Genomic DNA, 24818 nt, shown 5'->3' on the forward strand with positions numbered 1-24818 from the left:
TCAGTAATTGATGACTCTATTTTAAAAGGTGCCACCAGCAGCTGTCAGAGAGACTAATATATATAGCACAAATTAATAAATCATAATAGGATAAACATATAAGAAACTGTAAAATATGTCTTTTAAGTGTGATGTTCAGACTGGTGCAAAATAAAAAAAAAAATTACCTTTTCATCTAATAATAAACATTTTCCCTGTAGCTGTCAGGAAAATAAATCCAAACATAGAGAACAATCAAGGTTGTCAGTATTAAGACAAAGCATTTGTGGTAATGAACATTTTGCTTCCTGCTAAGGCTTGTCAGAGTAACTATTCTTCTCTGAAAGGTGCAGGGCACTTGCCAGCAGTGTACTGTGTGACTCTGGTTTAGAAGAACAGTATAATAACAGTCCATTTCCAGCAGCAAAGAAGGGGGTGTGGATCTGAACTTCTGTCTCTCATAACATGTCACCAAACCTTGGCCTTAGGAAGGCATATTGGCCAGCAAATACATACACAACTTTACTGCTGATACTATTTAAACAGCTATGTTCTGCCTTTTAAAGAGGCGGTGGCCTCAATGGATATCCTGTAGACATATTGGACATTTTTAAGCCCTATAGAGCCACACTGTAACAGATGCTCTACAGTTTCCCTATGTCCTTCTTTATTGATTTAGGTATAACATTTGATTTGGCTCCATGTAATAAGAGACACCCTGTCAGAATTGTTCCTTTAGGAGCTGGGCAGATTTGTTTCTCTAGAAACACTTTCTATGCTTTCTCTTGGTGATAGGCCAAATTTTACCAGCCACTGCAGCAGGGTCATAGACATCAGTCTGTCCACTCCCACCTGTCTAATGGGTAGCTCCTTCTATTGCCCACCTCTACTACAGGGACACTTTATAGTAACCCAAATGCTCCCTATTGAAACCAGTTTCATGGTCAGTCTTGAATAAAAAAAAAAAAAAAAAAGAAAATAAATTACCTTTAGAACAGGAAAGGGTCCTAAGTGTAACCAAAAAAAGCATCACAAGTGTCTGTGTATAATACTTTGAATTAATGTATGATTACCTTATTTTTTAGCTGTATTTAACTGCCATAGAAGATAAATAATTAATTAACAGTAGTCAGTAGTCATTAAAACATCTCTGCACTGGATACAATCCCCATCCATTAGTCAGCTGAGCTGGATGAAAGAAATATTAACAATTTTTTTGTGAAACAGAAACATGGTATTCATCAAAGACATTGTGTTGACACTGAAATCACAAACTCATAGCCTAAGGCCTGATGCTGCCAACAGATTTGTTTGGGTGGAACTTGTATGGGTAGTTTAACTAAATATTTGGAAAAATGTAGGAAATACTGAGTTGACCTCAAATTAGCAGCAAAATTACCACTATTACCCCTAAAGCCGGGTTTTAACCCACCACCTAGAAGTGGATTTGAATGCACTGAGATAATAGCTCCATAAATGTCAATTTCCTTATGAAGAGGAAGGAAAGAGTTTGAACTTTTTCTAAGTTTGCCTGTGTACAGAGGTCTTTTATAATATAAATTTAAATACACAATCTGTTTTATAATGTTTTCCATCAACTCTCTTCTCCATATGTTCTCCCCCTAGGAATCTAATGAGTTCTACATATGAGGGATGACAAGGGAATATGCCTGAGAAATAATTCCAGCAATTATGGCATATGGAGGCATTGTTTTTGAGTCACTTTTGCCATGAACATTAGGCAGAGCATCTGGGACCAAATTATGTCTACCTGCCCATGGACATTAGCAAAATCATCATCTTCCATTTGTAAATTCTGCTGAGATAATCTGACATACAGAGAGGACCATTTCATCAGCTTTATGATCAGGGAGCATATTGAAACACAGTCCATTTATAGCTAGAAAAAAATGCTTCTCTTTAGAAAAATAGTTCAAACTGCAAGATAAGATAAAATTATAGAAACACATTGTCTCTCTCTCTCTTCTCTCCTGTGTTCAGTTCCAGGCCACTATTTACTAAAAAGAATTTCTCATCATTACTGGAGTTTTGAAAAAACTGACTGGACTGCAGGACATGAGAAAATGACCAAGAAAAATCAAAACAAAAATATGCACAAACTCTAAATCAGTAACATTAGGGATTGTATTCTCTGTGCCCAAATATGAAAAGGCATCAGTAATTAATCATAAGGAGAAAACAGACTAAAAAAACCCTACTTTATGTGAAGACATAGTGCCTAAAGTAGCATTTTTTAAGTTCTGATTTAAATACTAAGACATAAGGCTGGAGTACAGTTTTCAAGTACAGTTTCTGTCATGTTTGCTATGACAGAAAGAAGAAAAGGGTTCAAGAGATTCAACCACTATGCTTATATGGGGCAAACTTGCAACTCTCCATATTCCTCATACTCAAGAAAATGTCTCAGCAATGTGAGTAACATAAGTATTTTTATGTGTTGTTTTCCCAGCTGTGCAGTTGAAGCAGTGAAAGCCATAAATCCCAAACTGCAGTGTCCTTAGGTTACCTCAGTGTTGCAGCAGAAAAAAAGAATGTCCCTGCTGTTATAGAAGATCTAAACAAAATTTTACATTTCACAGTTATGAACAGAAATATCATTTGAAGAGCTGGTATAGAAGTTTTACTGTCAGGGTTACATGTATGCAATAATATTTCTATTACACAAACTATTTATTTAATTTAGTTGAGCAATAAACTGGTTTTCAGAACTGAAAGCCAGATATATTTCAAGTCTTTCAGTCATAGCTAGTATTGATGTGATTAAGGACATTTAATCAAGAGAATCTATTATCGAGGAATAGTTGGATTTCACTACCAATTGCTACACAGGTTGACCTGTATACTTGCAAGGAAAGAGTGAAAATAGAGAGTAGTTTCTTTAACCATTAACCTGAACAGAGAGAGATATGTAAATTTTAATGAATTTGCTCAATCAGAGTTTTCTAAACAAAATGCTAAACATTCATCTGCATCTGACTGCCTTTTACAAACCACACTGAAATCACCCAGGTGCCTTGCCATTTCTGTCATCTGGCTTTGGAGAAAATCCCAGAGACACAAGTCAGACCTTTCCTACAAGCCAGAGAACTGGTCTAAGGTCCTATTGTCACCTCCACAGCCACAGGTTTAGGATGCTGATGGTACCCCTGTGCTCACAGGCTGGATCCACTTCCCCAGGCCCTACATCTCTGGTGATGAAGTCATACTTCAATTGTTTGATTCTCCCGGTATCCTATTCACAGCAGTCTGATAAAGAACTGTCACTCCCTTACACAAGAGTTTCCAGTGTCACCATCAGTGGCCCTCCTTCCAGATGGTCTTAAATTAGTTTTGGATAAAGAGACGTTGACAACACTTGTAATCTCACCTGTTAAAACAAAGTTGTGGGAAATTCAACCTTTTCATATACTACCTCTTCTGTAGTACAGACGAATACAGAATATACAGAAAACCCAGACATGTTTTTGCTAAAATATTTGCAATGACCTTAAAGTAGTGTCCAAAAGTTAAATAAGCTCTTACAGGAACAAGATCAAAGATGTAATCTGGAAATATTCACTCATACTGTGAAAGAATAAACAGAAAAGTTTTTCAGGATACAAACTGTGTTATAAAGACAAAGTGATTAGGAAATTCTTATTTTTCAGTTTAAGACCACTGAATCCATAAGAAGTCATTTAATGGCATCAGATTGCTCAGGTGTGACAGGTTTGATGCAGAGCAATCTAATTTTTGGCAAAAAGAAATTAGAAATTAGGGCAACAGTTCTCTTGCAAATCAAAACTGTGCTCCTTTTCCTTGCCAATAGATTGGTTAACAACAGATGTTTAAAATTTGAGGCATGAAGGAGGAGGCAGTAAATCAACAGAAAAGGATGCCAATCACATATTTCTCTTTTGTTGTTACAGACTTTCATGCATTACCTAGAAATTATAAAAGCCAGCTCTACAATTATAATTGGGAAAAAATCCCTGCATATATTTTTATGAAAACGAACAAATTAAGATACTTCATATCAGATTCTTTACTTTCAAAATTAATGCATCTGATGCACTCCTAAAGCATATAGATTCTTAAAAAAACAGAGCTGCATTGGTTTGGTGAAGTACTGAAATGATACACCAGTCACATTTTTAGGCAGAGCTGAAGGAGTCAAGATTTAAAAGACACAGGATAAATACAAGACTTGTGAATATAGAGCACAGTAGGTGTATTTATAGGTAGTAACAGTGTTATCTGAGCAGTGCTGTTTTAAAGGTTAACATTATTTATGACCAATAAACCACATACAACCAAGATCTAGACTTGAATTTTTTAAGCTTTATTTTAGATTTGATCTGATATGAATATTTTTTTTATTAAGATTCATACCAGGACTTCCTTTTGTGCTTTGCTGAACTGATCCAATACATTTAACCATGAGAGGTATGAACAAAGCAGTGATTTTTCTTCCTCTCTCAATGCACTGCCACTTAGAACTGTAGAACTTCATACTCTGCAGTTTAGAGTTCTTGATGATTACTTAATTAAAAGAGCAACATGGATTTCCCTCTGATCCTAATGCCTGATCATTTTTGCAATCAGATAAAACAATCTAGAAAGTAGTATATAAATGAATAAATTATTAATAGAAGCAATTCACATGCTTATATGAATGCACATAGCTGATCCAGTCACCTGTACTCCATTTTCAAAGGAGCATTAAACCTGCACTGTGGATACCTGAACTGTGGCTTCCAGCTTGCTCAAGGTGCACAAGCAGATCTGAGTAACTGGATTTCTTTTTTCTTATAAACAGAATTTTTCTTTTTTCTTTTTTCTTATAAACAGTTTCTATTTTTCTTTTTTCTTATAAACAGTTCCACAAATTAACCTAAACATTGCTTTTTCAGGAATGTCTTGTTGCTATTTAAAACATCTAAATGATAATTTTTCAGGATTCACATTTTGTGAAGCAAAAAAAATATTCAATCTGACCTGAAAACAACAGTACACTCACCAGAATTTCCCACAGGTATCAGTTCCTTTCAAAAAGGACATTTCAAAGTGCTAGGAAATATAAAGTTAATAAAACCATTGAGATTCTTATTTGTCAAAAAATTATTTTGTTCCATGAGTAAACAGATCTCCAATGCACACATTCATACAGGAAACTCTGTTTTATATTACAATTTTATTCACTTGCTATGAATAGTCACAACATTAATCTACTGCAGAGAATCTATTCAGTATATTTGAAAATCCATTTATTTTCATTTATTGGTATGCATGTGTTACACTTGTATATAATACAGTATTTTCAGCGCTGGTTAAGAACAAGGAAACAAAGAAAACAAGTATAGAGAAGCATGATGTAGATTTTCGACCAAAGAGAGGTCATATTTAGATTTTACAAAACAGCACATTTATGCTTTGCACTGTCCCAGACAATGTCTTTAAGATGCTACCTTCCATCCTGAACCTCAGCACAAATCCATATAATACTAATTTATCCTAAAATACCAAGAGACTTAGTTTCTGCTACAAATGGTTTTTTATTCTAATTAAATTTTAATCAGAAAATAAGATCTTTTTCTGTCAACCTATTTCTTATTATTTCCCAGCAAAATGATGGAATATACTTCTCAGTTTTATTCCCAACAGTCATTTATTTTACTTAAGCTCTCCTGTGCAATAATACAGCAGAGGTAATGAAATGGTTTTGGAACAGCAGGGGCTACAGTGACAGGCAGAGCTCACCAGGGTGTTCATCCATCACAGAAGTTAATATATAACTTAACTATCCATGTCAATGGCTTGTAATGATTAAACCATTTCTTTCTATTCCTTTGTTTTCTTCTTTTTTCTTTTTTTTCTATTTCTGAGGGGTTTTTGCTGTGTTTGCTAACCACACAGGACTTAAGCTTACCGCTTGCCGTATTTTTGACTACCATTAAGTGTGTGTGGCTTTCATTTCAACTCACCAAAGCATACAGTCAGAACTCCCTCTAGTCAGTGTTTTTCTGCAGTGTCACTAAAAGGAATTGCCCAATTTCTTTTGTATCAACATTACAGATGGTACAATATACATTAAATGGAGTATAAAATTATACATTCTGTAATAACTTAGAAAAAAAGCTCAAAGATGCTTAAGGCCTTCAAATATTGAGGATTTTTTTTCATGTAACAACACATCGCAAAGTTCAAGAATTTATAACAAAACCAAACAGATCTGAATTGGATGACTGTACACAAGCAAAATACCCATAAAGTGTAATACTGGGAGAGCACTAGGACTTTTTTCCTTTATGGCAAACAGACTGAGCAGACATCTACATAAGCATCCATCAGTATTTAGGTTCAAGCAAGAGATTTTATTTTTTAATAAAAAGACAAAAATTCTGAATTATTACCATCCAATATCATAATTGCAAAACTCATTTACATCCCTGCCTACCATTGTAAAAAAAGGGATGAAATAGTGTAATTGACTTCTTACCATCAATCTAAATTAATTAAAGGTTAGGAAAGTAAAGTACATATTGGGAACACCCATTTCCTTCAAACTAAATGGAAATGTATATATTAAAGATATAAAATGCCTTATAGTGGAAGTGGCAATTGAGTTTTGACCACTACTTTCTTTAACTGTTAAGCTGCAGTACTTGGTTAGCCTTAGGGAAACATGTCAACCTGACTATACATTCTAATATGACTGATGTATTCAGATAACTATTACTTGTCAATAATTATTAACAATGGATATATAATTCCATTCCTATAACAAAGCAACTTCAAGATGTTGAAATATGGACCTTTGAGAGCTGCAAGATTAGAACACAAATAAAAATGTCTAAAACTGCGCCATGCTTGAGGACAATATCTGCAACAGAAATTTAATTGAAGCAGTGTGCAGTCCCACCAGCCAACTGAGCAGTGGACCAAGGATCATTTTAGAGTGAAGGATCCAATACATTTCAGAGTTTGACTTCTTCAAGATGAAAAGCCACTGATCTGCAATGGAGAACCCAAAGGTTTGCTGTTTTTCTGCACCTTTAGAATATTAGCTCATGATTACAGCTGCAAATTCCTCAGCAAGTGCAATTTTACAAGTGTACACAGTTCAATCAGTTGAAATATTTGTGACATAGAAGTTCAAAATAGCTTTCCAGTAGTTTTAATCTCAAGGCTGTTGCTGATTGCAAGCTAGGTTCTCATTGAAACAATTGATTCTGAAGGATACACCCCAGCAGTATAAAATTTCACTTCAAGGATTGCCTGGAGGAATGAAATTCCTATGTCTTGTATTTAATGTTATCAGCCTTGAGACTGGCTTGATTTGTCTTTAGCTATCGGGTTACCTGTAAAGAAAAAGAAAATGAGAAAATCAAAAATTGGACATAGTGAATCTGCTTCCAAAGTACTGGAAACAGACTGAAGTGTAAGATCTTTGTCCAGCAAACTTCTTTTGATTGTTTTTAAATAAGGGAATAAACCCCAATGGTATTAGATGATATTGCTCCTCAACTTAAATTGTGTTTTTAAGTGCTCTGTGAGAATAGGATTTGACAAGGAGAAATTGAAATGTGACCATGCTTAAAAATATAATAAAATAATGAATTGCCAACCCACAAATTTCTGTTTTCCGTTATTCTTTTTTGGTTGCTGTTAAAAATTTTGTATGGTAACAACTATGCTTTTTAAATGTTAGCTATTGAGTATACAGTGACTGATACTGGATCTGTATTCTTCCATCCTTTGCATGCATCTTTACAAAACAATCATAACATCATAGAATCATTTAGGTTGGAAAAGGCAATGTCCTTTTAAAGGCTTAATGTATCTTAGCAAGCAATAATCACTTAGTGGAGAAATAGGACAAACCTCATGCACAAGTTAACAAGAGATAGAGATCCTGTTACTCACAAAGTGAAAAATTACCAAGGATTTAATTTAGAGTGGTTTCACCCAGCCTAACATGAAACAAGAGGGAAACAGAAGGACCTCAGAGAAAGAGTAGGGGACAAAGCATTTCACAATAATCTCACAATAATCCCTCTAATTGATTTGGATTTTAAACTTTAAAAGAAAAAAATTGTTATATCAAGAAACATAACTTTGAGGAATATTTCTGCTGTGTCAGTGGATACAATTAATCATCACGTAGTCTTTGAATATCAAACTGTGTCAGGGGAAATGTCCCAAGGCTTGAGGAACAACTCATTGGAATGGTCACAACACTTTATGACATCAAGGGGCATATGCTTTTCATTTTGATCACCGAGACAAGGGTCATGCTCCTTAATGATGAAACATTCTTTTTCCCTCAGCAAAACTGTTTGCATACAGCTCTTGTCAGCTCTGCAGAGCATAAACATAGAGCAAACAGAATATTAAACAGACTGTTCAAGGAGTTCATTACTTCGGTCTGCCTTCTCCACAGAGTTGTTTCTAGGAACTGCACTTGAGGCAATAATAAAATTGTGCTTCATGATTTTTATGATACATGGCCTTATTTATTACACTGCTTTTATTTTGCTTTGGTCTTGCTGTTGGAAACAGCCTCATGTGGTCCCTTCTAAAGTGGGAGATTGCCTGAAAAAATAATAAAGAATTAATTTAACAGTCAGGCAACATATTTCTGTGCCCTGCACCAAAGCTCAAAAGGCTGAAGCACCATATTATTTCTATTTATTTTTTTGCTTTATTGTAGCAAGCTGGAATTCTACTCATGGAACCAGGTGCCACTGAGCTACACAATGTAAAATACACATCTTCTGATACTATCCGCAGGTGGAATTTTATTGGCTTCATTTCTGATACATGTCTCTATATCTATATCTATGTCTACCTATCTGTCTATCTAGTAAAGAGCCACTAAGGCAAATAAGACACAGGAACATCTCATATGAGGAAAGGCTGAGAGCACTGGAACTGATCAGCCTGAAAAAGAGAAGGCTCGGGGGAAAAACATCAATGTGTACAAATATGTGAAGAAAGGGTGGCAAGAAAATGGAGGCAGACACTTTTCAATTGGTGCCCAGCAGCAGGACAAGAAATAGAACAAACAAACACAGGCAGTTCCCTCTCAGGAAAAAGTTTTTTACTGTGAGGGCGACTGAGCACTAGCACATATTGCCCAAGGAGATCGCGGGCTCCATTCTTGAAGATATTCAAAAGCTGTCTTGTCCTAACTGGCTTTAGATGTCTCTGCTTAAGCCAGGGGGTGGCACTTCCAGAGTTGCCTTCCAATCTCAACTATCCTGTGATGTAATATTTCTATTACACCCAGCTCTATGCATAGGCTAAGGTGATAAACTTCAGAAAACAAAAATGGTATTTTTGCACATACATGACTACTCAGTTACATGGCTGTTTTGAAGTGCAAATGTATTTTCAGTCACAAGAAAATTCAGTAAAATCATAATCTGCAGGCCTATCTGCTCCCCCCACCTAGCACTACAACCCTGTGGTGAAAATATCCCCATGAAAGCAACATACACTGTCACATAAAATGGATAGGTGATAAAAACAAGAAAAAAAAAGAGCAGATAGCCATTCAGATTTCTGCCCTGTATCAGGTCACTCACCTATCACACACACACACACACACACACACATATGTGTATATATATATATATATATATATATATATATATATATATAGTGGTCCACATTTGCCTCTGTGTATGATGTTAATACTCCTTATTTTCAAGCATAGATTGCACATTAATGGAAGTTATATATCTATATACCATACATGTCAGGGAGTAAATAAACCTCTTTGTTATTAAAGGCAGTTTCATACAGAAGCAATGAAATTTTACCTAATACCTAGTGATGATAATCCCAGAATTGCTTAATTTTGAATATAGTAAATGCTATTTGATTTAAGTGTCTGGGAAGTAAGGTATTATGGTAGTGTGCCAAAGGCCTTCATAGGAAAAGAGGGACCAATAACAATATGTGTCTGATCTTTAAAATCCTTAGAGAACAGCAACACCCTGAAGTGCGCAAATCAAGTTTTCAGTTAATAATTAATATGTATGGAAAATTAACAATACAAATTTTAAAAGTACATCAAACCTTTAGCATCCTAGGTGTTGATTGGAATTAATTTGCTCATTCTTGGAATGCAATTACTCTTTATACTAATACATTTTCTCACATAGTTGCAATATCATAAATACACCACATTAGATGATCTTCATTTTCTTATCCTAAATATGCAATTAAAGCATAATTACTCTGCAGTTGCAGACTTTTTAATTTAAATTAGTGAGTGGCTGCTGTAAATTGGCTGTAATTGTGTGTGGACTCACTTGTTTTATTTTAACACAACAATATATAATTAAATGCACCTGAATATTTCCACTTTATTCTGCTTACTAAATGTTCAGAACAAACTCAGTCTTTAGGTAAAATCTTTTTGCCAGGATAATGCAGAATGGATCAGAGACTAAAAGATCTCATGACATCACATTAGAAAAGCTACCAGCCTCAAGTGATTTTTCTGGACAACCACAATGGGTGAAATATATCCTCATTTGTGAAATGATGAATACAGCAGATGGTATTGTTTATTTCATTAGAATAGATTTTCAATAAAAACTAAGTCTGATACTTTTACTCAGAACTTTCTTCTGCCTTAGAAGAGGAAAGAAGAAAAATCAAGACTATAGGATGTAAAGAATGGCTGAGAGAATATTCCCTGAATAGTAAAGCACTCCCTAAATTCAGGCACTTCAGCATCAAGGTTACAGAACCCCAATTAGATATAGTAAAAGTCTTCTGTTTCTTCAGAGAAACAAATATATCACAAATCATTAGCTATCTACAGAATAGCTTCTACATCCAAAATTAGGCACATAATTCATTATTATATAATAAAGTTAGAATAAAATAGATAACAATATATGGTGTATTGAAATTAAGTGTATGCTGGAAAGTTTCATAACAACTTGTACATTACTATTTTTTGACTGGCAGCTTTTTGAATTTTTTTCTGTGTTTATCATAGACCATGCACAAAATCCATATTGAAACTGACTCTAAAGTTTGCAAAGTCAAGCACTTGAAAGTTAGCAACTTGCCTTTTTATATGTCCCCTTGCAATTTAATTCTCTCTTTTCTATCATGCACAGTAAAGAAGAGACTAGCGCGTGAGGAGAGTTGGAGGGAAGACAGGACTATGTATCAATGCAAATGCAGAAAAGGTAAAATTTTTAAGCCAATGTTTCTTGACTTGACAGATGACTCCACATGGAATGGATACACCCTCTGTTCTGGGTTTTCTCCAAAGAAACAGAAAGAACTTAATAGAGGATTTTTTCTTTTTAATTAGAACTGTTCCATTGACCATATAGGATTGTGTGTGATCATAGGTCATGTCATCTAAGCATACTCAGGCTGTCTTTTTCTTTTATTTTCTTTTCTTTTTTTCTTGAGATACGTAAGACACAGAAAGGAAATTACTTTTTGTGAAAGCAATTAATAGCTCACCCTGAGCCAAGCGTAATTTCATGAGACAAAGTTGACTTGGCACCCCTTCCATTTTTCTCTAAAATATTAAAAGCCTGTAGGAAACAAAAATGGTATGGGGATTTCAAGCAAAAATAAAGGGGGTCTCACAAATTTATTTAATAACCAACATGAGATATGCTAATACAGGAAATTACAAAAGCCATAAGGAATGCATTGAAGAAATGCCTACAATGGATTGTCCTCCAAGTCCTGGAGAAAAGCCAGAGATCCCATACCAAAACAGCCCTTGTTTGTATGCAGTATATTTCTGTCCATTAAAGATACCATTATTATGGTATCTTTTCTTATACTGTATGCAAAACACCACAAAAAAATAATAAAATTATTAACAAAGTGATTCTTTAGCAAACCTTTCCTAAAAAAGAATGAACTCAGGAGGGCTATATCAGTAATTTTTTTTCTCTAACATAAATAATTTTTTTTGTGTTAGGAAGAACTTAATATAAATACTACAGTGTAGAAACAGAAGGGCCCATATAACCAGAATCAAACATCTGCCAGTGCATTTTTTCTACTCATGCTCTCTGAGAATGTGGTTGAGGTTGGAAATGGATCTTTTGAACAGATGGAAGCACACTATTTCCTGGAACTTTAAAATCCATACAGTGTGTTTGCCATGCACTATCATTCATACATGGCTTGTGAAAGCAAATGACAGCTTGCATTGTCACTTGTGCATGTTCATTCACTGAAACAGTTCAACTTGTAAACTTGGAAAATGCTTCTGTTCTAGTACCAGTGATAATCCAAAGTTCTTTGCAAATGGTAACAAAAGACAGGTTCACAATTTCCTCACAGACGGATAATCATGTCATTTATGTTCCAATGAATTGGGAAAAGTGGACAAAAAGATGTTAAGGACCTCTCTGGAACAGGGCTTGTATATGTATAGACCCTTTACAGTACGTAGATGTGGATTTGGGTCTTTATTGCTAGATAACTGGGTTTCTGAAGGCAGGTGGAACCATTTCAAAAGCATGAGAAATTAAGGTGGCTCAAGCACATTTCAAGGGAACTGCAAGAGAGAACCATTAGTGAGGACACAGGCCCTTATTTTAGTATTACAGACAGCTCTTTGACTGGGCTAATGACAAAAGGCAAAATTTCAGTCACTTGTGAGCAGTCTGGAAAACAGATATTTAATGATAACTACGTGGATTCAATTACTTTCAGAGGAAGTTATGTATTGGAAGATACTTTTTCAAATCATCAAATGTTTCATTCCTGTTTATAAAATTTTGACCTACCTAACTTTTTATTCAAGAACTCAAGAGCTTCAAATTTTTCGCTTAGTTTTATTTTAGGTACTGCAGTATGAAAAGTATAACTAAACATGTTCCCAAGCCTGTTAAGTGATTTGGAATTCTAGATCTTCATGCTTGTCCTTCAGGAGCTATGACTAGCTCATTTTGTTAATTAAAAAGAGTATTTCCCAGGACATGACTCAAAAGGTTCTTTGTTCTTTGATAACCATGAGATTCTGAAACCTCATCATTCTTTCATATGTTTATTGCATAGTGACTAATCGGAACTGCACTTGTGATAGTTCCTGTGCTCAGGACTTCCATTATAGAGAGACAACATTCTGAAAACTCATTTCATGCAATGCCATTTGAAATATAACTGTAGCCCTTTATTTCCCACTGCTCTAAGGATTTCAACAGGAAATTTTTGCTGGTAAAGTGAAGATCTAGACAATCAGTGTTAAAAATTTTAATTGAAACAAAAAGTCTTTGGAAATCTTTCCCATGTGAAGCGATCTTTCCACTTACTTCAAATAGTTTGAAAGGCAGGACTAGTAAAGTAGGTAGTGGCAAAATACCTCAGAGCATGGCATATATTCCTGTAAACGATAAAGGTCTTCATCTTTAACACAATTTTAAGATAGATAGACAACTTCTAGCCCATCTTAGGAATATAATGGAAATACCCAATTCTTAGTTTTTTATGAAATTTAGGTAATTCGGTATGTGATACTGAGCTTTCAGCTACAGATTCCACACCAGACTGGATGTACTAAGATGGACTTCTCTTCCAAGAGCATCTGCTGTTTTTCCATGAGAGTAACTTAAGCTTACCAACTAGGTCTACCTTTGAAAGTCAGAGTGTGAAGATATTTTAGGGCTCCCAGAAGCATCGAAGTAACACTCTGAGGTTGCTTAGTAGCACAGTCAGAATCTCTTCAACCACCCTCCAGAAACTCTGCCTGAATGAGCCACAAGTCTTTAATGTCCACAGTAAACTAAGCAACTGCAATGAGGAGTAAGGTACAACAATTCCTGTAAATACTATGTAAACCTGTATTTGTACACACCTGCTGCTCTGTGAGTAATAAACCGGGGCTGGAACACATTTTCAGGAGTGGTTTGACTCTTTATTCCTCAACGAACGTTCTGGCCCTTCCTTAGAATCCGACCAAGACTAGGATTCATCACAACTAGTGCTCCAACGTGGAGCCAGAATATTTTTTGTGTGTGGAAAAAACAAAAATTGACATCAGGCACAGCAGAAACCTCCTTTCTCTACTTCTCCATTCGGACTTGAGGAGTTTTACACGTTTGCCTAAGAAACAAACACATGTCAAGTACTACACTGTTATGAAAATAGTTACAGAAAACAAAACTGGGGCAGTTGGAATATTTTTTAAACTTACAAGGAAAAATACAAAATGACAGGTTAAAACATTTCAGAATCAGAGAAAATTCTCTTAGGAATAGTGTATGGTCTTTAAAATACCCAAACATTCTCAAATTCAAACCAAAAAGCAATAGAAAGTGATAGATTACACTCATTCCTGAAAGCATATCAGCAAAATTTAAGTCTGACAAAACAGTAATTGAGTTCTTTGAGAATAGGTTCCTACATAGACCTGTAGTACAGAAAGGAGTCATGAAGTCAGAAGACAATTCCTTCAAAATGAAAGCTTTTAGTGTGTTCTCCTCAAATATGTTTAAAGTAAAAAAAATAGAAAGTTACAGGAAACACTATAAAATAACAGAAGACACATTACACATTTCAAAATACAGTATTCAATTCAGACACATAGTTCTTTATCTAGATATTTGAGAGAGATTTTGAACCTGCCAATAATGATTGCTTCTGAAGTGATACACAGCATCTCAAAAGATGATGAAAATTTCTTTAAGTTTTCTTCTTTTATTTTCTTAACCCTTTTAATTTAAATATCATGCTGCAGATCATTGAAAATATACAAGATTAAACTCAAAACTTCAAAAATTTCTTGCTTAAATAAAATCTCTACACATTTGAATACTATGAAATCAATTAATATGGTCCTGTGTTCATATTTCCTTGAACTGGATAGTTTACAAAATAAAATTAATTGGTACAACTCACTGGGACAATTATGATAGTGAATAGCTGATGAAGATATATGAGTTATATTAAGGCTAAATCTAATTAATTAGTCCTTCCTATGTTCTCATTATTACTGTCTTCCAAAAGGTCATGCCACTGTATTGACCATACCCTAATTTTCTCAATGTTTCTGTTACTCAGTAGAGAATAGAGTTTATGGTAGAATTATTTTAACGTAATACAATGTTTCATTTACAGACAAAAGTTTTATATTAAAAGAAGACTTAAACAAAAACCTTATTTTACTTTCTGTAACAGATAATAACTGCAGCAATTCAGACAAGGATATATCCTCTTGAGGTTTTTATGGTGCTCACAACTCCATATTGGGACTGCAGCATGGCGGCATAAAAGACTGCAAGACAATTAATTACATAAGTGTAATTTTTTCTCTTCCACAACACTTATATTGCCTAGTCATCCCAACTGGGAGATAAAAACAACCTCTTTTCTTTCAACATATGAGGAAAGTGAAGCATAATAAAGAGTCATCTTACCCTTCCAACTGTCAGGAAGTGGATATGGAGAGATGGGAACAGAGTCCTTCTGTCTTTGGCTTTATCTGACTTCACTAACCTATAGAAAAGGCTGCACTTGTTTTTTATTGGAAAAGAAAACCTATAACAAGCAGTTTTCTTTGTTTACATTCTAAATATGAAAAAGCAAAGCAAATTTAAAAAACTCAAACCCAGCCTTGTTTTAAAACTAGACTGAGGTTCTAAACTGTCTAATAGGCACAAAGGGTTTTCATATTTTAATATATTTTTCCAGAAATAGGGTCAGACTGAACTTCCAATTATCCCCACTAAAAAATCAGGTAGTCTAAGTTAATCAAATTTGAGATCTTTTTCTTCTTCAATTTTTATGCTGTAGGGTTTTTCCTGGTATTTTGAATGGAGAGTAACAAGCCATTTGGACAAGCTCAAAATAGAAATGTAAATTATTTCCTTACCTGTAATTTTATCTTCTCTATAAGAATACCTGCTGTTCTGTTAGTGCAGTACTGATGTGTTTTCTGCCTTTGTCCCAAGCTTCAGAGATTCCTCTGATGATTTTTCCCCACTTGCTTACCAGCTTCCACTACTGGCATTTTGAGGAAGTGCACTCACATTTGGCTCCAGGAATACTGCCATAGCTGAGGGAATATAAGACAACTAAAAAACAAGTTAGAAAACAGCAGAACCAATATCCAAGAAGGAAAAAATATTTAATAACAACGAATCAGTCATCAACTTGAATCCCTTCAATTATTTTCCTTTCTCTTTTCATCCATTTAGAATTTCCACATGAAGAAAAGACTTTTCTGTGCTTGGAGAAATTTTGGCTTAAAAATGGGTACTGACAGAGTAGTGGGTACCCTTTCAGAGAATATAAAATTAATTTCAGGAAATCTAATTTTAACCTTCTCCTGTATGAGTACCCATGATGCCATCACTCCAATACAGATAAGAAAGAGAAGAAAGAGAAGAAAGGTGGCAGATTTGGAGGATTTCAGAAAAATCTCTGATATCTTTTCTCAAGTCCTAATAGAACTGTGGAAAAGGAAGACTTGGCTTTTCACTCAGAGGCTGTCATTATTGAACAATAAGAAGGATTTCTCATTGCCCAGGAAAACAACACATAAAGTCTCTTTCACTAAGACACAGTCAAGATTATGGTTTCTGATTCCCAACAATTGTAGTCATCTTGGTCAAAGATGAAAAGAGCAAGTACTGTCAGTTTAATAAGTAAATGTTTTCTTGCTTGAGCATCCAAGTGAAAGTTACAATACCTCTCTGTACTTAGGATCACATGGATGCTATTTTTGAACTTCACAGTACACAGAAAAGAAGTATTCTGTCAAAGCTAAAAATGAATGCTAGGAGTTTCAACTAAGAACATACTGTGGTATTCAACTTAAATTCTCTTTCTTATAGAACCTGTCCAGTTGTCTTCATATATGTATTTTCTCGTTATATTATCTAAACAGAACGTGACCTAAGAAAAATGCAATTTAATGAATCAAAGTAGCTAAATGCAATTAGACTCTGGAATTCTAAAATCTCAAGTAGTGAAGAAAAGACCAAAAGGCTCAAAAGAGGTCATTGCCTTCAAGTTTCAGGAATGTAAGTACCAATGATGTGATTTAAGATTGCGAGAAAGATAAAGGATTCTGGCAATTTCCTGATGTACCTTCGAAATAGTAATTGGCTTTCCAATAAATAGACTTCAAATGTGTCAAGTTCCATTCTAGAAAAGAGTCTCCTGCTCCTTTTTTCTTCTTTGTGGATGAGGAACAAGAATGATTAGTGAGTGGAATTGGAATGATGCTTTGAAGATGACAAATTTGCATTTTCCAAAGTCACTCCGAAAAGGTGACAAGGAATCAGCATAGAGACATCTCCAATTTCTAGAACAACTAATCTGATTTTGGAGTGAATTTGCCTGAATTAGAAACAGCATGAGCAGAGATACAGTCCTTTGGTCCTCCTTTGGCAGGAACATGTTCCTAAGTTTTAATTCACGATGAAGAAACAAGTTCTTCTGGCTGGCATCAGCAATTTATCTTCTGACATTCTTCAATCTGAAGAGACAGAACTACAGCTCTATTAAAATTCTCAGATCTATTACTACTGATTTTGTAGATACATGTGGATTAAACACAATCCATTGTTTCCTTGAGAACCCATTGATCTTCATAAACTGGAGACAAAATTTTGTTTGGTCTTGCCAACATAATTTTACAGCTTTCATCATACAAATATGCTCTGGTGGACTGGATATTTTGCAGCTTCACCCAGAATCTGGACTTCAGAGCAGAGTTCTATGGCATTTATCACTGCAGATATGGAAGGTGATGGATGATAATCAGGACTGTAAGATGTAAGGGATCACCTGTGTATTCTAATAATGCAGTAGAAGAAAGCTTAGAGTCCATTTTATAGAACATGGAAAGTCCTTTGGAGTCTTTTCTTTCTACATAGCAGTAGTGTCTTTCCTGAAATTGACTTGGTGTTCACCAGGGTGGTAGAAGGATGTCCTAGGTTGACTTTATGATGCTTTTATCCCCAATCCTCTGTTCTGTTTATGCTGAATAACAAGTTTTTCACCTTTAAGATTTGTTCCAGGAGTGAGGGGGGTGAGAAAAAGCATGGAGTTTGTTTTCAGAAACTGCACTCACTCCTCCACATTCCTGCTGCTGGACTGTGTTGTCTGCGGCCGGACAGTGAGACAGAGCTCTCCTTTGCTTTTTAGTTCGTTTTAGCTAGCTGAGGCAAAGAAGTTCCCTGGACTGTGGCTTTTCCTTTTCTTTGGACCTGCTTAAACCTGCTCTGGACTGAAGAGCACCGGCAGCTCGCACCTGTGGCCCAGCGGGCCGGGCCTGGGCCGCGGCATTTCCAGGGATCAGTCCAGAGGGACTGGTAAGAGACTGAGTGAGCCGAGCTGCAGCCTTGGGGGGGGCGGATTTTTCTGAGTTTCTCCCTCTTTTGGAGCGGCAAGAAGTTTAATTGTTTAATATTGTTTAGGTTTTCTTGATTAAGAAACATTTTTTTCCAATTTTCTCCAAGGAAGTATTTTTTCCCAAACTGGTTGGGGGGAGGGGCCAATTGAATCTGCCTTCTAGAGGAACCCCTTTTAGGGTTGTCTCCCAAATTTGCCCTGAACCAGGACAGAGGAGTTAAACTGCAAGTCATAAAAAAAATGGCAATTTTGAAATTCTCATTGAAATTAACTCTATTTTGCTTGTCTACTTTATTAATTTAATCATAGGCAGCAATCTTCCACTTGTTCCTGCCCGAAATTTTTCTTCGCTTAGAAGAGTTTTCACAAGAGATAGGACTATCTTCATTATTCTTGGGAAGAAATAGTTAAGATTTACAACCATGCTCACTGTGCTATGCAATGGAATAATGTCTGAGTAATCTGATTTCAATTGGTTTGAGTTGTTCACTCCTCCAACAGTGACTCTGTAGGCTCAGAATTCTCTGTATGTCTGATTCTCCTCTTCATAATGATTATTATTAATTTCCTTCCCTATAAGGCAGAAAAGCAGAGCTGCACCAAGGGAATGTTTCTGATGTTTTCTATAATTAGGCCTAATGAGTAAGGAAATACCTCAAGAAAACTATGTTATTTTGAAGAAATGAAAACATTACCTTTTGAACAATTGAGGCCCAGTTTTCCACTCCCTCATACATTTCTGCCACTAAGCAGTGATGCAGAGTTTGTGAAGCCTGTGCCAAATACCCAGGGAAAGAGGAAAAAATTCTGCCTGCAGCTATTTAAGCAGCAGATCATGTGAGGTTTCAGCATACCCTGGTCTCTCTGACCAGAAATATATCATTTCTGACTTTCAGAAATGATCCAAAGAGGCCCCAACAGAATAAAAAGGAGGGCAAGACAAAAAAGAAGCACTAGTTTTAGAGCATGCCAGCATGACTCACATGATACTGGCATTTGAATATCATCTTGTACAGGGATTTATGAGATATTAGAAGCTGACAAAAATTTTTCAAGAAAATTTAAAAAGACTACTAGATATTCAAAGAGTCCTTCTTGCACTGCTGTGAATGGCAAAGCGACTGGCAGAATGAAGCTGCAAATGAAAGTGGAAACACCTTTGATTTTGGTGTCAAGACATTGTAAAAGTGGAAATTCATGGGGTGAATGCATTGAAGAAAACCAGTCATTAACAAACAGCTTTAAGAACTTGTTCTTATTTTCCATCATAGAAGCAGAAAATTATTTTTCAGACAGAAGTTCAATATCTCAAACATGCCAGCAAAGGACAAGGCAGAAGAATAAAAAAGTAAATCACAAGTTGAATCTTTTGGGACAAAGGCAGAAAACATCTTGGCTGGACAGATGAATTGGAGGATTTGCACACAGAATAAAGTAATGATTGCAAAAATCACTGATTAATAATTAATGACATGCAGTTGAAATCTATTTGCATTTTTCTTTAAATATTGAATAGTTTCCTTTGATTGCAGGATAATTCTGTCAATTCAGGTTCTGGAGAAGATAAAATGGTGCTTTACAATGCATCCTAGCTGCAGTCTTGCCTTCGAAAAACTATTCCATGACAAAAATGTATAAACTACAACATATACTACTATGCTGTGGGTGTGATGAAGGGTTTGCAAAACACTTCATTTCTCATTATTTCTACAGTGTGTCTACTCACAAAAAAAATTATATTGCCCTTTCTGAATAGCTTGAGACTATACTCAGTGTGTTCACAGGGAGATACAGCAAGGTAATGTATAATCAGGCTCCCTCTTTTCAAAAGATCTGTACCCGTGAATATTGCCTTAATCCATTCTCTCTTTTGATGTTACTCACTTTTGTTCTTCATTTCAGTATCCATAGGACCCAAAGTCAGAACAGAACTAAAAAAAAAAAAAATTGAAACTGAAAATGTCCTGGGATTCGAATGCTTGGATTATCCTCACCTGCCCAACAAGTTTTACTGACAAAGTCTATGACTTTGTTTACAGAATTCACACCACAACACTTCTTCCTCTAATCCTTTATTCCATAATTGCTCTTTTGCAGATATTTCAGAGTACATTTGCTTTTGGGGAAAGGACCATGACATGTCTAGATTTCTGTGACCACAAAGGAACATCAGCAAGCTGTAGGCCTAGACTCCTGCCAAATGGAGACTCCCAGTTTTACATAGGGTAGAACTAGGCACACTGACTTCACATTAAAGCAAATTTGGTATATAAAAGCTATTTTTAGAAAAATCAGTAAATTGCATAGCCCTCAATACTGATGACTTTTAACATGTGTTGGCTGGCATGCTAACTATTTCCATCAAAATGCCCAGGTGTCCCAAAAGACTAGTGTTTAGGTGCCCTACAAAAAATACAGAGCTTCAAAATGAAAGAATTGTGGTACTAGATCAAAACAATAATTACTGATTATTTCAAAAGTCCAGCTTGACCCTAGAAAGTGTCATTGTATTTCCGTTACCAGCTTATTTGTCCCCTAAAACCTGTATTTATTCTTAGAAAATATGTGCATACCACTTACTGCTATTTCAATGACAGATTAGATACAGTGATCTCTGAGTTAGCAATGAGAAACATGCTGAGACAGCTGCAAATTTCTCCTAGTGACAGATTAGCCAAAGGCATGGAAAGAGATACCATAGCAACAAAGAGGCTGTCACAAGTGCAATCACTCTTTTCACGGGTAATATTTTGCTACAGTTTGTGCAGTCACTTATACTGTAATCACATAATTTTTATGAACCTCCAGGTATTGCTGGTCACTGTATATATGTATATTATTCCAATAAATCTTCATTTGAAATTAAAGTAGGAGCTGAGAAGTCTATACAGAGGCTCTGAAGTGAGGCAGAGGAACAAAATAGTTTTACAGTGAGGTGGTTTCTTCAATTATAAAACCTCTTACGTAAGAGTAGGAAAAGCACTTCCTGTACCTGACACATGGCAGATCATTGATCCATCCTACAATTATTTCACATTTCTTAGTGGTCAAAAGACAATTTTTTTTTAATGTCTTGTAAGTTAGTAGCGGTTTTACACTGTAAAACATGTCATGTGAGAAATACACAGCTTTCTTAGCACTCACTGACGACAACTACCATACATTCTGCCTATCAGAAACATCCTGGAATAGCCTATACATTGTATTTAGTTGATGAATTCATGTTTTTCCTAATTCCATGTAATTACTACTGCTGTTTCTGAAAAGCTTGGAGGAGGAAGTGGGACAAAGACATGAAGGAAGAAGCTACCACATATTTAACTTTGGCAGAAAAAACAGTAACACTTAAAGAACCTATGGATACATTGTTTGTATGGAGAAGTACAGACCAACAACTAATATTGCTGCATTGCTAATACTAGGAAAGGCTCAGTTACAAGAAAAATGCCATTCCCCTTTCATAGCCAGGGACACATTTTAGCTCTCTTGTGTTATGTTGTCTTACTCAAGCAGCGGTTATGACAGCACTGGTAGCAGTTGAGACACCACTTTATGCTGCCTCTTGATACTGGAAAGCTGAGTAGCTCACCAAAATGTAAAGGTACCAAATAGGGGAACTTCCACTTCATATGCTGAAAGAGTTATGAACAGCATATTTTATAAATTGAAACATAAATAAAATTACTGTCCCTCCTTTCACTAGCTGTAATTAATATAGAAACAACCCAGCATCTGCAAGTGAGAAAGAGGAGATTGGGTAAAAATGTAAGCAGTATTTATAGATAGCAACAAAACTGCATTGATTGAGAGCAGTGGGATGCACATACTGAACACAGTTTGGCTTCAAATGAAGCCAGTTGGTGTGTTCAGACAGTAGATTTTCTCATTTTCCAAAGATCTTATTCAATTTTGAGTTTCCTTTAAATTCTGGAAGCCATAATGTAAAATTAGATAAATTGGAATATTTCAAACAACTGAGTTCAGGCTCTCTCCTATATTGTTTTGTAAGGGATAGACACTCTCAGTATGATTATGGATTTCTCACCATCCTGGCAATATTTCTGTTCTTTCCACACTGGTCGTCTGTCTCTGGTATTGATTTGGAATGCAGATTTGGATTTGAAATGTAGATAAATATACTCACTATGGATTTCTTTTTGGCTCTGTAATATTTCTCTTTTATTTCTCTCTACCCTTGTAATATTTATTTTATTTTATTGCAGTTATTTTTATATTATTTTATTGGTTTGGCATATAGTTACATAGTAATATAGTAGGTATTGATTTCTTTCTGTTCTGCAGTTTGCTGTCCTCCACATTGCAGTTCCTTCAGTCCATCTTAAAAGTGTAGGTGCTCAGCTATTCCAGAAGCTGAATGCTTATTTCCAAACGATAGCCCTTTACAACCTGGCGGAAAATACTTCTTTCCCTTGTTTATAAGAAAGCATTACTCACTTTCATTTTCTAGATATTTTCAGGGGTTAATAATCAATTATCTGTATCTGATTTCTTCTGTTGTTAATTTATATTATTACTATCATTATTACACCAACAATTCTAAAACATGCACTGTTGCCAATTTTTAGCGAGTAGTAGATACTCAACATGTTGCTCATCATAGTATGAGTCGCTGATTTGTATCTTCAGATTATGAGTATTTTTTAAACTCTTAATATATTATATTGCATTTCATAGTGGTCAAAATCTAAAGCTTCTCAAACTGACAAAGAATGAATGGGTCTTTATGGTCATCTTCCTGCTGATAGACCACATCAAAGTTACTAAATTATCTAAGTCAGCTGCTTCCTATTCAACATCAAATATCTATCATTAGGGGCTAAGGTAGTCATGGTAGTTTTCCTCCAGATTATTTGATAAACATAAGCACCTCCAGAAGACAGTTCATGAGACTAAGAACAAAATCAATTGTCCTCTGGAACTGAACAACTCCATCTAAAAGTAAAAAGAGTCTAGAGCTTGGGCTAGTTATCTCACTCTAGAGATAACCCAAGCAAAGTCCAGTAAATTCTATTCACATAATTTAACCACAATGTAGTGTTAAACTATGCCTCATTCCACAGGCATTTCTACCAAATCAAACTAGAAGCCTGAGGACAAGGCACCATTTAATTACTGTGCAATGGTTCAACACTGAACCAGGGAGGGTTTAGACTGAACATTAGAAAGCTTTTCTTTACCAAGATGATGGTGAAACATTGGAACAGGCTTCCTAGAGAGGTGTCCAAGCCTATCAGCGTTTAAGAGACATTTTGACAATGTTGTTATTCAGGTGTTTTAATTTGATCAGGCATGAATTGGTCAGGTTGCCTGATGTGATGATCATTGTAGGTCCTTTTCAACTGAAATAGCCTATGTTTTTCTATACTTGTTCTCATGAAAAATACCAATGCATATTTCTCTACATGTTCATAAAATATCAGTCCAGGAACACTCTCCCACTCCCTGGAGCAAGCTCACACTTCTTCAGTCATGTTTCACTTGCAGAATCTCAAGATGAGACCCAGGATACACCACTTTACTTTGCTCTTTTTCTCTGAATTCTGCAGGAAGGACGCACAGGTTTTTGAGCTGCTCAGGAGCCGTGACATGTTCCAAGCTAGTCCCAGGGTGGATGCCTGGAGAACTGGGACCCCAGGAGGCAATGGGGCACTCTACCTAAAGCCTGCCTGTATCATAAAGATAGCAGGCAATGTACTCTTCTTAAAAATACAAATAAAGCCTGGCATCTAGATCTGCCCAGGGAAAAGACCTATCCAGAGAGAGACTTCTGATGTGGAATATACCTCATAACTAAGAGAAATACTTAATTCTTTCTCTTCAGCTGTTATCTGACTGCAAAACATTAGTTTTCAGTCTTTGTAAAGGGCTTGTCTGTTTGATATAAACTCAGAGAATTTTTGAAATGTCATTCTCCGTTTTATACATAATAACAAAATATTTTTCAACTGATGGGAAAATTACTTTTTTTTTAATACAGACCCTTTCCTGTATTGCAAGAAGAGAAAGGAAATTTAAAAAAAAAAAAAAAAGAAAGAAAACAAGAAGGAGAACTTCTGGAACTAGAATAATTATATTAGAAGCAGGCTGTAGAAGAAAGAGTACATCAAATGTAAAAAAAAAAAAAAGGATTTTTCACTGTTTTGAAACTATTTTCTCATCATTGAAAGAGGGCAATGTGACAAATTTTTTGTGTTTATGTATCAAAAATTGAGACTAGCCACGTGGGGGAAACATGCAATTGTTTCCTTTCACAACAGTTTTCTCAGCCTGGAGAATAATGCCCAAGTGTGCCTGGTAAAATCGCTGTTATGCTCATAATCCTATCATAATTCTCCTAATGTATTCATGAACATCCTCTTTTGTTGTAGTATTATGACTGAGAACACAAGCCCATATTTCTTTATATGAAGTCAAATAAATTTACTGATTTACCTAAGCTCTCATTGGCTTTTCCT

The 24818-nt window shown here is 35.5% G+C and overlaps 1 protein-coding gene across 3 annotated transcripts in view; it reads right to left on the bottom strand.

Moving 5' to 3' along the window:
• Positions 1 to 5154: 5154 nt before the first annotated feature.
• TAFA2 (TAFA chemokine like family member 2) overlaps positions 5155 to 24818 on the bottom strand; it is a 184805-nt gene continuing 165141 nt past the window's right edge. The window contains exons 5-7 of one of the 3 annotated variants that reach the window (XR_010999075.1): positions 15854 to 16036; positions 13838 to 14085; positions 5155 to 7340 (exon numbers count right to left, since the gene is read on the bottom strand). Coding sequence is in view for 1 of the 3 variants with exons in the window: in XM_068190080.1 (XP_068046181.1) it covers positions 7329 to 7340 (12 nt within the window). In the remaining 2 variants the exon portion in view is untranslated. The remainder of the gene's footprint in view (positions 7341 to 13837; positions 14086 to 15853; positions 16037 to 24818) is intronic. The other 2 variants (XR_010999076.1, XM_068190080.1) reach the window with 2 other exon arrangements.

This window comes from Anomalospiza imberbis, chromosome 5, assembly GCF_031753505.1.
Source record: "Anomalospiza imberbis isolate Cuckoo-Finch-1a 21T00152 chromosome 5, ASM3175350v1, whole genome shotgun sequence".
Classification (NCBI taxonomy): domain Eukaryota; kingdom Metazoa; phylum Chordata; class Aves; order Passeriformes; family Viduidae; genus Anomalospiza; species Anomalospiza imberbis.